Below are 15,980 nucleotides of genomic sequence, written 5' to 3'. Positions count from 1 at the left end.
GGGTTGAGGAACTAGGGAAAACTATTTGTCAGTGTTGGCCCTATCAGGGATGTACACTCTAGCACAGAGTATAGCATTTATACCACCATGCCACAGAGATCTGGCTCCAAAACACCAGGAGAACTCCATTGAAAACATAAAAAGTCTGTACAGTTATTTTCTTGGGGTCACAAACAATTGCTTTGCTTGACATGAAGACTTAATGCAGAGCTTCAAATCCAGAGAAAGGAAAGAATTAGAGGCTATATGAGGTTATCGCTGTAATTTGCCTCTGAAAAAAATCCCGGTTCTGCTTTTGCTTTTCAGTAATGTATTTTGATTGAGTTATTGCATTTTATTTTATTTCTTTGCTTATGACAACAGCTTCTATACCACAACAAGGAGGAAAACAAGCCCCAGGCACCATGGGCTCTGCTGTTCTTGGTTGGTGGAGGAGGAGCAGGGCTGAGTCAGTGGTTCTCACAGACACCAAACAATTTATACATCTCCAAATGTTACATAGGCCATGCTGGGATTGACTAGCATGCTGTTCTTGTATTCATAATGTTTTGTTTTAGAATTTGAAGAATTTTTCTAAATATTCACCGTCACATCTGCACTTGAAGAGAAACATCTAAAACTCTAAAAACACCTGAAAAGATCTTTTTCCAGTACACCAAAAGAAGAATTGCAACTTACAAGTTACTTCACTGCTGGTGATAATGAATCCACACCTTTTATGTATTCTACCAGCTGAGAAGCTCTGCCAATAAGCACAAAACTATGGAAGTGTGGTTGGGGTTGCAAAGGGACGTTCTGAAATAAATCTACAAGCAGCACTGAGAGAACAGGGTCTGTTCTAGAGATACCACGTTAGCAAACAGCCTAAGTAAAACGCCTGGGCAGTCCGAGGCAATGATGAGACACGGTATGAAATCCGCTGGGCTCCAGGCATCATGGGGACAAAACATGGTTAGTTAACACTTGCAGTAGCTGGGGTGGCAGAAATATGCCCATGAGCATTGTTTGTACAGGAAGTCCGCAGAACTCCTGTCTCAACAAAATCACGTGAGAATAGGGTTTGTCATAAGCCACTGATGTTACACACTACCATATCAAGGCATTGAAAGCCATTAATTTTTTTCCTGAGAACAACTACCTGATGGGTAGACAGCCTCACCATAAGGGGTGAGGGGGATTCATGTGCCTCATTTGTCAGGAGCACTTAAGTAATTATTTGTACATGTTCATTCTTGAAGATAGAAATTGTTTGCTTGTGAGCAATAATAAATTACATATTTTAAATATTTGATCCTCTGCTGTCAGAAAAATGTCATTACAAAAGCAGTTTCCACTAGCTAAGATTCATAATAGAAATTCAAGCCCTTTGTTGAAAAGTCCTTGGATTTAAGGATCTCATCTTTTTCTGTAGAGAAAAAAATAAGTAAGAACATTGCCTATTTAGGTGAATCTATATGCTTGATAAAAACTTTATAGGTTTTTCAACTGGCTATTACATTTAGAACGAACCCATTTAGGCATTGTTATTCTTCCCTTATTCTTAGCTGAAATGCTGGATTTTGCTAATGCACATGGCTGTTTAATGGGGTCACCACAATATTGAAAGAATAATTGTCAGAAACAGGGTAAATTGTTTTCTCTGCTCTTTATTGTTACCATTACTGTTCCGAGATGTATATCAAACAAAGTTACCTAAATTGCCTCTGAGAACCTCATTGCAATGTGATGGATTCCTACAATTTAGCTGGCAGAACAGATTGCCTCGTGGTCCTAATACACTGCCGTGCTTCCTCCCCCCACCACTCCATTCTACAGACATTGTGTTTTAATAAAAAGTTGTAGTTATGCTGCCTCACCTTCATCACAGACTAGAAATGCAGACTTCAAACATGCTTGAAGTGATTTCTATTTATTTTTTTCAGTAACTTTCCAGAGCAAGAATAATAATTATGCAGATTTAAATCATAGTTTCCACAAAACAGTTGATAGTAACCCTTCTGAAGAGGGTATCTGTAAAATTGGATGAAAATGTGAATACATAAGAGTTAATTAGTTCCTGCAGTAAAAACTTAAAGACTGTTTCTTCTGGAATGCAGTCATGTAAAAATGACTTCTAATTTCTGACTGAATAGCTCCTTACAATATCCAGTCACATCCGCTTACTTGTTTGATATAAATGACTTTTATTGCCTTTTCCCCTTGAGATACAGTACATACCAATGCTGTTTTAAAAGTCTCCTTTCAGTGCAGAACCACATCGCATGGCCAGAAAGGAGACAAAGACCTCAGCAAGCCTTTTCATTCCTGTACAGCCCTCCTCTCCCCGCAGTCAGGCATACGTGCTGTGAAGATAGGTTTTCTTTAAATTTGTTTTGTTGTTGTATGACTTTCTAATTTATTGCAGGTATCCAGAGAGGTAAACTGACAGGCAGCTGAATGGTAGGGTGATATTTCTCTCCTGACAACACTAGATGGACCCAGGCACAGGAAACAACGTGGTATCATGAGATATTTCTGCTGAGTATGATGCCTTCAATTGAGCGTCTTCAAGACTGCTTTGGCTTTAAATCTGAATTTACCAGATATAAAGGATTTGACATTGACCCTTCACCTGAGAGTAATACATTTTTTATCTTTTAATAACACAGACTAGTGCTGCGTTGTGATTTCAGGAAGCTCTTTGAGTAAACAAATCATATTCATTGCCTAGAGACTAACATGACTTTCCAGAGTCTATACAGATGAGAGATAAGCTAAAAGATAGGCTTGGAAAAGTTTTGAGGTAGCTAACAGCAGAATTTAAGGGTATATTTCTGCACTGGTTAGAACTAACGTTTAGAGTGATTTATTTATTTTATTTTTTTAAGGTACATTTGTTTATAGAAATGCTAGAATTGATTTCTTAACACTATTTGATCCAAATGAGGGTTTTAAACTGGGTCTGTAGCCCAGTTCCTTGGGAGGTTATATGTGCTCTTACAGACTGGCTGCTTGTACTGAGCAAATTGGTTTTGAATTTAAACTCCAGTTTGCAATTTCACTTAAATTTTATGTCATAGTGAAAATAATCCCCTCCAATTTCTGATACCTGTTCTGGCCATCAACTGTGGCAGACACACCATGGTGGGGACAGCTTTGGGGCTGGGCCAGGCTGCCGTGTGGGCAGAAACAAGTGAAGCTGGAGAACAACATTACAGTGAAATAAACTCTAAGTGGTACTTTTAAACAGAAAATGAAGACCACATCGGTAAAATTGAGGAGTTTTGTTTAAAATGCATTGTTGCAATGGCTTTCCAGGGGAAATTTGCATTGCTGTGGGTAACTATCACAGCACGTCAGGCTCTGCACCTACTTTACAGCCCTCCCAGCAGAGAACTTTGCTCAAGATCCAGTTTTGGATGGCAGCTGCCCCGTATGGGGAACTTCAGCTGGGACATGGTGGTAGGAAGAAACATGCCCAGCACAGCAGGATGGCAAAAATATAACTAGCTGTGGGCTATGCTTGGAAATTAGCTGGCTGGGTGGGAAGCAGCAAGATTTGCCTGAGGTTGGAGGAATAACCAAATGAAATACTTTGGAACCTAGTGGGGTCCATAAGCACACTGGCCAAGCGGGAAAGGTTTCCAAGTATGTGGTTGGAAAACGATGGTAGAAGGACATATATATCACTGGAAAGCTGAGGACCAAATATCACCCTCGTTGCCTACATGCAAATCTTGAAGTTACTAATGAGAGTTTTGAAACTGTGTTCAAACTGGAAGGGAATATTTTTGTGTAACACAGCGGAGAGTAATTGCCTACAGATTGAAATGAACAGAACGTGCATTGTACCATTTATTTTATCAATTGAATTCTATGATTTGTTCCTCATCCTACAGTCTCTTAATAGCATTAAGTGATGATTGTGTGCTACTGTGGGTAATCAGAATGAAAATTAGCCTTTTTCAGTCAAATTAATTGTCTCTATTTATTCTGCTTCCAATTCAGTTTTTAGCTATTATTTATAGTCTATTTAAGAAAGATTGCATCTCTTCTGCAAAACCACTGTCTTCAGCAAAACCACTGTCAGAAATAAGAGCAGTTTTACAAAAAACTGAAATAACGCAGCATTTCTCATTTCAGTTGGATGTGCCTTCCATACTTAGTTTTTTGGCTTGAAAAGAAAGCCATTATATTCAGATAATAGTTTTCCCAGCCAAAAGCATGCACTCATATGGAAAAGATTGACTGTTAAACTCTAAGAAAATCTGTAATCTACGCACAATGACATTTTATAATAGAAGCCTACTCTAAGGCATTTTGTTTTTATTTTTAAAAACTCCCGAGGAACCACAGAGTTGGAGTATCTGAACACAGATCAGGATGTCTCTGTGCTTTTGACAAAAGCTGATTTGTTCGGTGCTAGAAAAGGTTGGGAGGGGTGTATCAGAGTTGTGGTGATTATGGCAAAGGTCACTAGCTCTAAAATGTTAATGTGGTAGAAGAGCTGGGTAACCTTAATTTGTGCCATCCTTATTATTGATCATCCATAATAAATGCTAAATGACCCAGCACTCACTTCATTACAGTCAGACCTAGGTTAAAAAAAAAAAAAAAAAAAAAGCATGCTTTTGCCTTGATTATGCATCTTGAAACAAAGCTTTGCCCTAGCTCCAACAGTCGGCCCCTCAGATGGGTGGTAAGCCCAGGCCTATATAAAGTATCCTCAGATAAACACAGATTTCTCAGAAAACGAGTTAGTGATGAGCAGGATTACATGGTGTGCAGTGCTCCTGAGTGCTGGGTTAAGCCAGGTTTTGAATGTCCCCCACACTGGTGCTGCTGTTCCTGTCCCTAGGGGATTTTCACGAAGCTCAGGAGGGGAAAGAGGCTGTGAGCAGATCCTTGTATTATGCTCTGTTGCTTAGAGGATGAGCTTAAACTGAAAACTAATAGCGTGAGCTGGAACAGTCATAGAAACCAAGCTGCTTCTCATGGCTCTCCAGTGATGCCTCATGTTTGCAAAACAGCACTTCAGGCCCTGGCAAGCAAAGCTGGGTTTTGCTGTGCCATCAGAGCAGCAGCCCCCCAAACAGAGACCTCGTCCCATTGCACTTGTCCAGCACAGCCACCTCCATCCTCACAACCTCCAGCTGCTCACCTAGTACTGGTGACCGCCAGCCCGGTGTCCTGCTCCCCTTCCCTCACCTGCACAAACCTGGCAGGGCTCTGCCAGCTTACCCCTTGCTCCAGGGGCACCACCAGCACCATCCAACCCAGCTCCCCCTCACCGCCATGTCGGTGCCTGGCCCCACACAAAGTGCTTCCATCCCGCACTGCAGCCCCTCGCCTCCACCCTTCCTGGCCTAACTACCATGCTCTTCACCAACCTGATGGGAAGAGGGAGGCCATTCGTGAAGACAGCGTTTTGGAGTCTTCCTCTTCAAGGCAGGCCTGCCATGCTGCTGCTCCTGTGGCCCAGCTGCAGTTACTTGTCTGGCACCAACAGGGAGGAAAGTGCTCCATGGTGAGCTGCCTGCCCACCCGCAGAAACCTGGAGCACAGGCTTTGGTGATGCTTTCCCTCTAGCTCATTTCAGTCATCCTGAAAGCCCTATGATGTGACAGCACGACTTTTAATGAAACCCACAGGGCAAGAGCAGGAGGCTATTTCACTCCAGAGCAGGAGAGGTGGTAAGGGTGAGAAGGGGTGGCTCTTTACTCATTAAATTGCCTCTATTGCTCCTACAGACATCCAACTGGTGCCCCACATCTCGTTACCTACAGGCCCTGTTCACTGCTCACAGCGACCTGGAAGCAGACACTCAAGTCTCAGGCATGCCAATGCAGCCTGGCCTCCTCAGCCAAAATTTCAAATTTCACACTTCACCAGGCTCTGGGAATAAAAGAAAAATCTGTTCCTGTGTCACCTGCATTTCCGTCAGGGAGCAAGAGGCCTGGGGCAAGGCAGCCCTGCAGAACAGTGACCATGAGGCCGAAGGCTACTCGAAGAGCTCTGTAATGAATCGTTTCTTCACAAAAAATGGTGGCTGCACTGCAACACCCCACCGACAGATGCCGTCACATATTGGTGCGTGGTAGGAAGCTGCACACATGGTGTTATGTTAAGCATCATTGCCAGTTAATTTGGCCCAGAGCAGTGCTTGTTTTTCTCCTTTCTCTCCATAATAAAAAGATCTATAAAACCAAAAGTTGATTAATCTTCACCTTCCCTGTTAAAGAAAACCTGGACTATGTCTAACCATTACTGCTTCACAGCCACCTCACAAAAACACTTGGGGTCAAAACCCTAGTGTCAGTATGAGGGCAGGTTGCAGGACTGCATGAGGGGCATCCCTGTCTCCGCTCTGCCAACTGTGAAGGCCACCTGTATCCCTTGGGGAAGGGCAGAGGCCCCAGTCTGGATGCCAGGGAAGATGCAGCAATACCAAACCCTCACTCTCCATTTCCTCACACAACACAGCTGTGAGGATCATTTTGGAAGCCTGCTGCGTTGTGCTCTCTGCCTCCCTTTGTGTCACGTTCCCTTTGCATCCCCCTTCACAGCAGCAGCAGGCACGAGCAGTTTGTCTCCATGTTTATTGCCTGCACAGCACCCCATGCCCCGCCAGAGCTATCTTTGCTCGTTTAGTGGGATGCCAGATCTCATGTGGTAGGAGAACCATGCCAAACACCATCAATTCTGGTTAATTTTTTTCAAGCAGTGCTGCTTCATTTTTTCCATGCTGTTGTTTATGTTAGGGAGTAGCTCCCTGTAAATACCAGAACAGCCACACTTTATGTCCTTCTAAATGCATTCCTGCAAGCCCTCCTTTGCCACAATAGCTGCCAAAATGTCACAGGAATTCAACTGGTCATGTGCCAACTAGCTCAGCCAAACTTTGTCTCCCTGTTCTACCCCCTTTCCCATGTCATTCTTCTGCCAGGCTGAAGCCTATAGGGCCAGGCTCAGATCAGTGTTTCTTTCTACATTTTTGTAGCTCTTGTAACAATAAGAACAGAGCAGATCACGACCAGGGATCTCAGAGATATCAGAGAGATAGCAATTCACACAGCTCACGATCTGGCCCAACCTTATAGCTTAAGAAATTCCTTTCAGCTGGTACTGGAGAACTTTTAAATCATTGCTTGTCATCAGTTACATGTAGGACTATGGCAAACAGCCATTACTCGCATCAGCTTTGCCTTCTCTCCAGGTCAGGTCACAAGGAGAAGGGTCTTCAGACTTGAAATTGGCTTTCCAGGATGTGGTACATGGCCAAACCCTGTCACTGCTTATGTTTTGGAAGTCTACATGGATTCTTTGCTTGCTGTTCTGTTTCAAAGCTGATATGCACATGCATACTCCATCTGAAGACAATAACTGTAATGAAACAAAGCCCCACGAAGAGCCTAGCCCACTGCACTTTGCACTCCTTGATCCTAGAAAACCAAAAAGCACCATAGTTGGTAGGTGACCTCCTGACATTCAGAGAACAGAATCTCAGTAAGTACCTTTTATAAGAAATTTGCAGGTGCCCCACAGCATGAGGAGGTACCACCTCGAAATTGTTTTCTCTTTGCTCCCACAGAGAAGGCTGCATTACTCTTCCCAGGAGTCTTCTGCACCACAGAAATCACAGTTGTATAAAATTCCTCATTATGTCTGCTTAATTAGGCAGAGGCATTGGTAAACTTACCAGAACAGTATGCATAGTCTCAGACTTTGATTGCAAACCCTTTCAAATCAGAAAGCCTCTCAAGCCCTGCCTACACTGCGGATGAAGCAAGATACAGAAATGCTGTTATCTGCTCTGAAACAGAACATAATTCTTTCCACTTTCCTTTTGACTGTGGATTTTCTACAGTCCTCTATTGCCCCTTCTGAGCGGTTTTGGGGTCAAACAGCTGCAAGTGAGCATTGGAGAAGTGCTCAGATCTCAGCCAGCCAGAGCGTGCAGCTCCCTCCTTCCCTCCCTCCCAGCCTGCACACTAGCCCCAGCCCAGTCTCCTTTGGCAGAGAAATCCAGTGCTAAGGGAGCATTAATTATATATTGTGAAAATCAGCCAAACAACCTGGAATTATGCTCTGGTGCGCTGATGTTGATTGCTATGTCTGTACTCATCCTCCAGCACTGGACCTTAGTTGCCTACTGCCATGTTGTTAGGGGACGTCCCCTACTCCCATGTAACTCCCAGGCAGGGTTGGCCAGGGACTATTCCTAATAAAGAATCTGGATATGACAACCCTTTGGAAGGTGGCACAGTTTAATACTAATGTGCACACCCTCATGTGGTCAGCAGGGCTCAGATGTATTTCATTTAGAGTAAGTTTGCAACGAAACTGCCATAACACACGATATGCAGAAGGACCACGTGTTATGTGTCTCCCATCAAATCCTGGCTTTCACTGAATTAAAGTGCTTCATTTTGCATCCCCAGCTGGGCAATACTCCCCTTCCTTTTGTCAGTCCTTTGATGCCATATGCAGCCACGGGGAGTCCCACAGGGAGGATTTTTGCCACAGTAATGAAAACGATGACCAGAGCCACTAAGTGGCTGGAGTCATTGTCACAGCTCAGAACACCCTCCATTTAATTGAAGTTAAAACAGGTTTTGATTCCAACGCATCATCTTATTTATAACTCCATGTTTCAGGTTCAGAATACAAAACTTTCAGATATTAGAGTGGAGGAAAAAAAGGGAGGCAGGAAAGGTCTGGAACCAGCAGATTTTTGATACAGATGAAATTATATCCTCACTGCATTAACTGCATACTAAAACAACCAGCATTGAAGTATTCAACTATTTGAGGTGGCATGAGATTAAGAAAATTTCACCAAGGTGTTGCAGTTTCATACATCTGAGAATCACTGCCCCAGCCTCTCTTCAGATTCAGCATGTCTGCATTGTTCAGAATATATATATATATATTTTTTTAACCCCCACAACAGTAAAAGACAGAAAGTTTAATGGATTGAAAGTTATCCTTGCAACATGTCCTTATTATAATATTATAAAGGACATCTTGAAACTTCAAGCGAAACAAAAAAAAGTCCCTTCTTTTGGCAAGAAGGGACTTACTGCACTCCAGACAGCAGGAAAATAACTGTTAGGGGAAGGAAAAAAAGGAGGGGTGGGGGGAAGAGAAGTAAATTAGACTCACTTCAGGAGAGATTTGAATAGTTTATTTTGCCCAATCAGAGCCCTTCAGCATAATGACACATTCATATACACATATATGAACATTTTTTTTTTTCTGAAACATTAATGTATAATACATTTTAAATTTAAAATACCAGCTGCACAGGTATTTTTATTTACAAAAATATTCCATACTTATTTTTTTTTTTTTAACTTTGTTATGATGACATAGTTCAGTTCAAGTACATGTAAGTAAAATAACTCTATGCAATCTAACATAGTTGTTTGTAACAGTACAGTTTGCAGTTCATATGAAACTATATTTGTAGACAGATGGATTTGCAACCCTACCTAAAATGCATATTCCAGTAATCACCCTCAGAAGAGCTAGTGGGGCTCAGCAAGACTTAACTGAAAATAAGTTGCAATGAACAAAAAGAAAAAACACACATGTACACACTAAGTTATACATAAACGAGAACTGCTACACATCAAGCATGCTTACCCACAAGTGGGCAATGTTAGAAAAATTTACTGATTCCCCCCCCGGCCCATGGTGCTGGTACAATGAAACAGTAGCGTAACTAGAAAGCAGCATGTTTTCCTAGTTCTAACCACTACAGATAGCAGAGCTCAGGTCTAAAATAACATATTACTGCTTATTTACAGTTCTTTTTTAAAAGGGAATATTTAAAACATGTTCCCACCCCACTGTCTTTGCATCACTGAATAGTAGTAGTAAACCACATACAACTCCTTACATGTCTTCAACTGAAACAGCTTAACTTCTAGTTATTTGCCTGTAATATGTAACTTAGGTACTAATAAAAACAAATGCAAGTGTCAAAGAAACCTACAGCTGTATGACAAACATTTTGAGGTGCTTTCCATGAAAAACTAAAAGGAATGCCAATTGACAGCTTTCATTTGACTGTTCTATGTTTTTATCTTGTCTTTACCAACATCCACATCTTTTAGCCTGAACTTTATAAAGAATAAAAGAACCCAGAAACACAGTACGCTCATCTGGCTTGGAACAGTAATAAAATAGATGACAGCACATTTTTATAACATACATAAGAGAGAGAAACTGGCCCAGCTTAAATTAGCTTTTCAATGAAAACTGAAATAAAACCAGTACACCTGATTCTCCTACACTACGCATTTGTTGATTCTCTTCCTCCCCTCAAACATCACTCATTTCTGTCTACGAAGTGAAGATTTCATGGTAGTAGCACAGTTATCAACATCTACCCAGAACGAATCACATCCAAGAAATATGCCAGAATGAAGAAAAGAGTTCCACTGACAAGTTACCTTGCAGCTTGTAGAGGGAGGCAAGTCCTTGCACAGTTTTCCCACCACATGCAGAACTTCAGCCACTATCAGTATCCACCAGTTATGTGAAACCATGATGAGAAAGGGGAGGAGGGTACTTCTTCAGTCACAGGCTATAAGTTTTTCGACACACATTTGGTATACCAAAAAATGGTTTACATGTAAAGAGCTGATGTATAATGAAGACTTGTACATTAGTCAAAGAAAATCTTTATTGGACAAACCTCATTTCAATTTTCGGGAATTTCAAAAGTCCAAGGAATATAGCTGAAAATTCTTTTATATGAATACTTAAAAAAAAAAAAAAATATCATAGAAAGCAAGTCAGCCACTGACTGCAGCTATTGAGAGAATTTCTACGTTATGTTCATTTTCTGAATGTGTTATCTTCCCTCTTCATACTTAGGGAATTTTTTTAAAGACTGTTCAAAATGGGAGGTAAAAGTAAGAATAACTATTTTCTGCAAAGCAAAATGGGCTGTTTGTTTTCATTGCTTAGTAATTGTATCATCTCGATATGAGATATGAATGTATTCATAAGCTTAAAACAACTTCTTCTATGGATAATATACATACTTTAAGTACTTTGACTTAAAAATTGAACATAAGTCTTTAAAATTAAAGGTAGAAGTGTACATATAAAAATTACTTAAAATTAAAAGTATATTCTTAAGCAGTATGTATAAATATAACAGAGTTTATTGTATTATCTAGTAACAAATCTGAAAGTGTTGCAGTAATTTATAAACTGAATGCTGACACAGGATAAGTGCCTTTCATTAGATTCTACATTGTATATACTTGTATATACATATTTTGCTAAGAAAACACACATTCTGAATTATAGTCACATAATTAGCAAATGTGCCCCAAAATAACCTGCTCTAAACTCTTCACTGAATGTGTGTGCTTATATACAAATAATGAACCTGAACTGCACAAATGTCCAAACAAAATTAAGGAATAAAGTATCATGATTGAATTAAAGTGCAGGAAAAATTCAAGTTTAAAAGTTCAGGTAGGATCAGTGCTATTAATTAAGGAAAAAAAATAAAAAAAGAAAAAAGGAAAAGAAACAAAAGGAAAAAAGGAAAAGAACTTGCTTCCAAAAATCCTCCTTTGGATGTAGCTTTCTAACATCACCTGCCGTGTAAGTACCACCTCAGGCAAAAATCTTTGTATAAAGACAGACAAAGAACACAGCTATATATTACTATATTTTATAACTTTTTTTTTTTTTGCCAAAGAACAAATCACTGGAGATGCCTGTGGTGTAACACTTTCAGACTTATTTGGAATACACGCATATTTACACATATCAACATTCAGAAGTTACAATTTGGCAGGACTAAGGTGAAGAAAAGCTTCTCAGTTTACAGTTCCTAATGAGACACACTACATATAAACAGATAGGTAGCAGCAGTTTCTTACACTTCCATCAAAAAAATAAAAAAGTAATAGCTCAATTGTATTTTATATTTTTTCAAGACACTCTAAAAAAGTTTCACACAACTAAAATGCTAGCAAAAAAAAACCAAAAAAAACCACAGGGGTGTTTCCCCCCAGGAATTTCAATGTAGTTTGCTGTACAAAAGGTGCACCACAAATAGCAGAAGATACACGTATATGATCAACTTCCTTCTACAGAGAAGGAATAAGGAACATCTTACACTGAGATTGTACATAGCCCCTGTTATTGACCAAGAACCATTTTTTATATTCATCTTCTGAGCAATCATTCCATTGGTTTTCAAATCTAGAAACATGCTCTGAACATGTGCAACAAAAGAATCAACTATGATACATTCTATAATACCAAATAAACCACTGCTCTACTTATACTGGGCACGTGGTCACTCATTGCCTCATTTTTTGCTTGCTGGTGGTCATCAAATGTTTCCCAACGGGAAAAAGTTTAATATGCTTTTCTTTCGAGCCAAGGTCATCTTCCATTGAACTGATACCACAATTTGCTGAAGAGTATTTTTGCCATCCTCTCTCCCAGAGACTAACCAGACTAATTTTCCAGGATGATTCTGTTGTTCTGAAATACAGTTCATCTTCAACAAGTTACATAATATTATTTATGAATGTGAGAAAAGGACCAGCACGAATGTCAAGTAGGGTGTTACATTTTTGTAAATGGTATAACCAGGTATGATCTAGTTATCTTCTACCTGGACTTTGAACAAAATGGTATCAATTTAAATATGCATTAGTTGGACACTAAAAAAAATAGATTAATAGGCAGAGACAAAATGTGTGGAAAGCTGAGTTAATGTTGCCTCAATAGATATGGTACAGAGACATCAAGAAAACAGTGCCACATGTTCAAATTGTGATGTTCATACAGCTGACACAGCATGGTATGCCTTCATACTGGCAACAAAAAATTATTTGTCTTTAAATGTAACTATAGATACAATCAGAAAACTTATCGATTTGTGCTACAAATCCCAAGCACATTTATTGGGATGAATGACAAATTAAAAAAAAGAATTAAGAACCATCACTAACTTTAGTATTTGGCATCTTTTTATATGTATTGTAAGGTTCACATATCTATGTACCTGTAACATCACTTCACAATACAGATATAACCCAGGTTTTTGCTTCAGAACATTTGGAAAGCATGTGAAAAAAACACACAGAATGCAGTGCTTGGACAAGCAGACCCAAATAATTAATTTCTGACAATATTGCAAGACATCACCTATCAGCTTCTAAGTATTCCCTTTTATAAAGCAAAACCAGACAGTAACTATTCCTGCCTTTTTGAGGAAAATAAAGGCCAAATTCATTTTTGAAATGCAAACATTTATTTTAAAAGACCCCTGGTCATCCCCACTATTACAGCTTTAGCGCAGCAGCCAGTAGCAAGTAAGGTCAGCTAAATTATTTACCTTACCCAACTTGAATATCATTTCACCAAGTTTTAGTGGACACTTAACATTGCCCACAATATTGAAAACACTGCTTTAGAGACTAAATCTGAACTTTAGACAAGCTGCCTTTAACACTTCTTGGGGCTGAGATAGGTACTTGTAAAATAGCTCTACTAGCAGGGTTTAAAAATTTGCTGAACAATACCTGACAATTATTAAATATTAGATGCTTGCCATTATTCATGCATCAGCACCTCCATGGAGTGTAAAACTGTTTGAAAACCTGAGTACAAGATTATCTGATTTCATAGTAAAGGACTAAAGGGGCATCTAGAACTTAAATTTTAAGTGACACTATCTCAGCTATTTTAATTAGTGGCTGTAAAGATACATTCTGTTAAACTTTTATAAAAATTCACAGCATGAATGGAACCCACAGCCAATTCTAAATGTTATATAAACTAAACCAATAACTGTTTTTGGCAAAAAGGAATATTTAACTAAACAGAAGTTGAAGTATTCTTACCACAATGAAGATGTTACCACATTTCACATTGCACATCCATAACACAAATGAAAACTCCCAGCATGACACATTCCAGTCATATTATTCACTTGACTTCTTTTAATGCAAAAATTGTGTATTCTCTTGTTTTGCACTTCACAGAATATGATGTGAATACAAGAATACTAGATCGGGGTCCAAGAAAAGACTATGCACAGGTCAACTATGTATACAATTTTCAACATGAAATTTTCCAAGCTTCCAGCTTTTCTGATGAAAGAAATGACAGCAAGCTTCCACTCTTCGTCAACAATAATGGTAAATATAGTGAGTCCTAGAGAGGGTAAGTGTAAGTCAGCTACTGTCCAGCAAGACAAACAACTTTATTCCAGCTCTCGGACCCCTGATTTATTGCCTCTCCTCACAGGAGGGTATAACACTGGCAGCAAGTACAACAGCACAAAAACTTTTGGCATATGAAATACTAACACAGGATTGACCCTGCATTGCCCCTGCCCATCACACTACTTCCTTTATCCCTTTTCCACATATTCCAGTTACCTGCTCTGTTCTCCAACTCTCAGCTAACCAACAGCTAAGAAACACTCCAGGTTTCTTTCTTTTTATGTTTCTATAAAGCTCCTCAGTTAAAGCCACGACTGAGGTAAAACAGTGTGTGATTTGTGCTAGGAAACAACAGTATCCAATGTTGAATACTTTTTTAAATTTCAATGTTCCTGCCAAAATTAATGAAAAACAAGATTTTTTCTCATCAGGACAAAATTAAACAGGTGTAATTGATGAGCATCATCAGAATTGGTACCACTTCTTGTCTTTGTACTTCAACATCATCTAAAAAACAAAGAAACAATTTTTAATTAATGTTTCTATAATGTACCAAAGAGTGCTATAACACAAAGAAAGCATCATAGTTGAACAGTGAGGGTTTGGCATGATGAATTTTCTAATGGTGACATCATTGCTGATTTTCTGGTCTCTGACAGAAAAAGACAATTTTGGAGAATGGGAAGGTTGCACAGAAGATTGGGGTATGAAAGGAGATCTGCAGAAACACTCAGGAGAACAGCTATCCTTTGTAGTGACTGAGGAAAAAATGAACTTGGAATCACAGACTGTTGGATCTTTAAGAACCACATGACTCTCACACAGAACATTACTTATCTAATTCAGTGACAAATTCTTTAAGTAATGGGAAATGAACAGGCCTTTTTGAAGCCTATACACCAGTCAGACAGATGGCATACCCTAGATCAATGTGCCAAAAAACAAAAGGTGCTTACCTTAATATTTAACTATTAGGAGTAATGATTGCAAGATAGAAATGAAGTCCTTTATAAATGACATTGCATTCCCTTTAGACCTCTCTAATATGTCTTTAAAGCAGAAGTCAGTTTCTTGCAAAGATTACATGTATTCAATAGACAACTAATTTAATGCTCTAAGTTTAACATGTAATAAACTCACCTCATGAGCATGTTTAGAGAAAGAATCGGCACTGTAAAGCATAGCTGCAGTTTTTTCTTCCAGTTCTCCTAGTTTCTGTCCTCGTTCATCTAGTGCCAACCGGGCTCGTGCTAGTTCACCAACTACACCAGATGCTGCTCCTTTGACACCTTCAATACCCCCAGGCCCTGGAATATGCTGGGCAAGACTTCTTGATGCCTTTCCAGAAGCTGATTCTCCAACTGGAGGCATTTGCAAAGCAGCAAAAAAAAAAAAAAAAACAGTAAAGAACAGTAAGGTTTCTTATCATTATGACAAATATCAATATAACTGCTTTATAAAGAGGTGTTTTTTTTTCTTTTTTTTTTTTTTTAACATGGACAGCAAACAATCATAAGCATGCCTATGAGCAATACTCACTACTCTGTTACTATTTAATCAAATTGAGATTTTAAAAACATATTTCAGAGTTTATAACAGTGAATCACAGAATCACAGAATTTTCTAGGTTGGAAGAGACCTCAAGGTCATCGAGTCCAACCTCCAACCTAACGCTAACAGCCCTCCACTAAACCATATCCCTAAGCTCTACATCTAAACGTCTTTTGAAGACTTCCAAGGATGGTGACTCCACCACTTCCCTGGGCAGCCTGTTCCAGTGCCTCA

The 15,980-nt window shown here is 39.4% G+C and overlaps 1 protein-coding gene across 8 annotated transcripts in view; it reads right to left on the bottom strand.

The window, feature by feature from the left end:
* Positions 1 to 12,518: 12,518 nt before the first annotated feature.
* STXBP5 (syntaxin binding protein 5) overlaps positions 12,519 to 15,980 on the bottom strand; it is a 105,881-nt gene continuing 102,419 nt past the window's right edge. For all 8 annotated transcript variants that reach the window (XM_084512516.1, XM_084512515.1, XM_084512518.1 and 5 more), the window contains 2 exons: positions 15,336 to 15,556; positions 12,519 to 14,702 (listed from right to left, as the gene is read on the bottom strand). In XM_084512516.1, coding sequence (XP_084368642.1) covers positions 14,661 to 14,702; positions 15,336 to 15,556 — 263 coding nt within the window. In that variant the 3' untranslated portion in view covers positions 12,519 to 14,660. The remainder of the gene's footprint in view (positions 14,703 to 15,335; positions 15,557 to 15,980) is intronic.

The sequence above is a fragment of the Aythya ferina genome (assembly GCF_964211825.1).
Source record: "Aythya ferina genome assembly, chromosome: 3".
Classification (NCBI taxonomy): Eukaryota; Metazoa; Chordata; class Aves; order Anseriformes; family Anatidae; genus Aythya; species Aythya ferina.
This window is presented reverse-complemented; position numbering and strand designations above follow the sequence as displayed.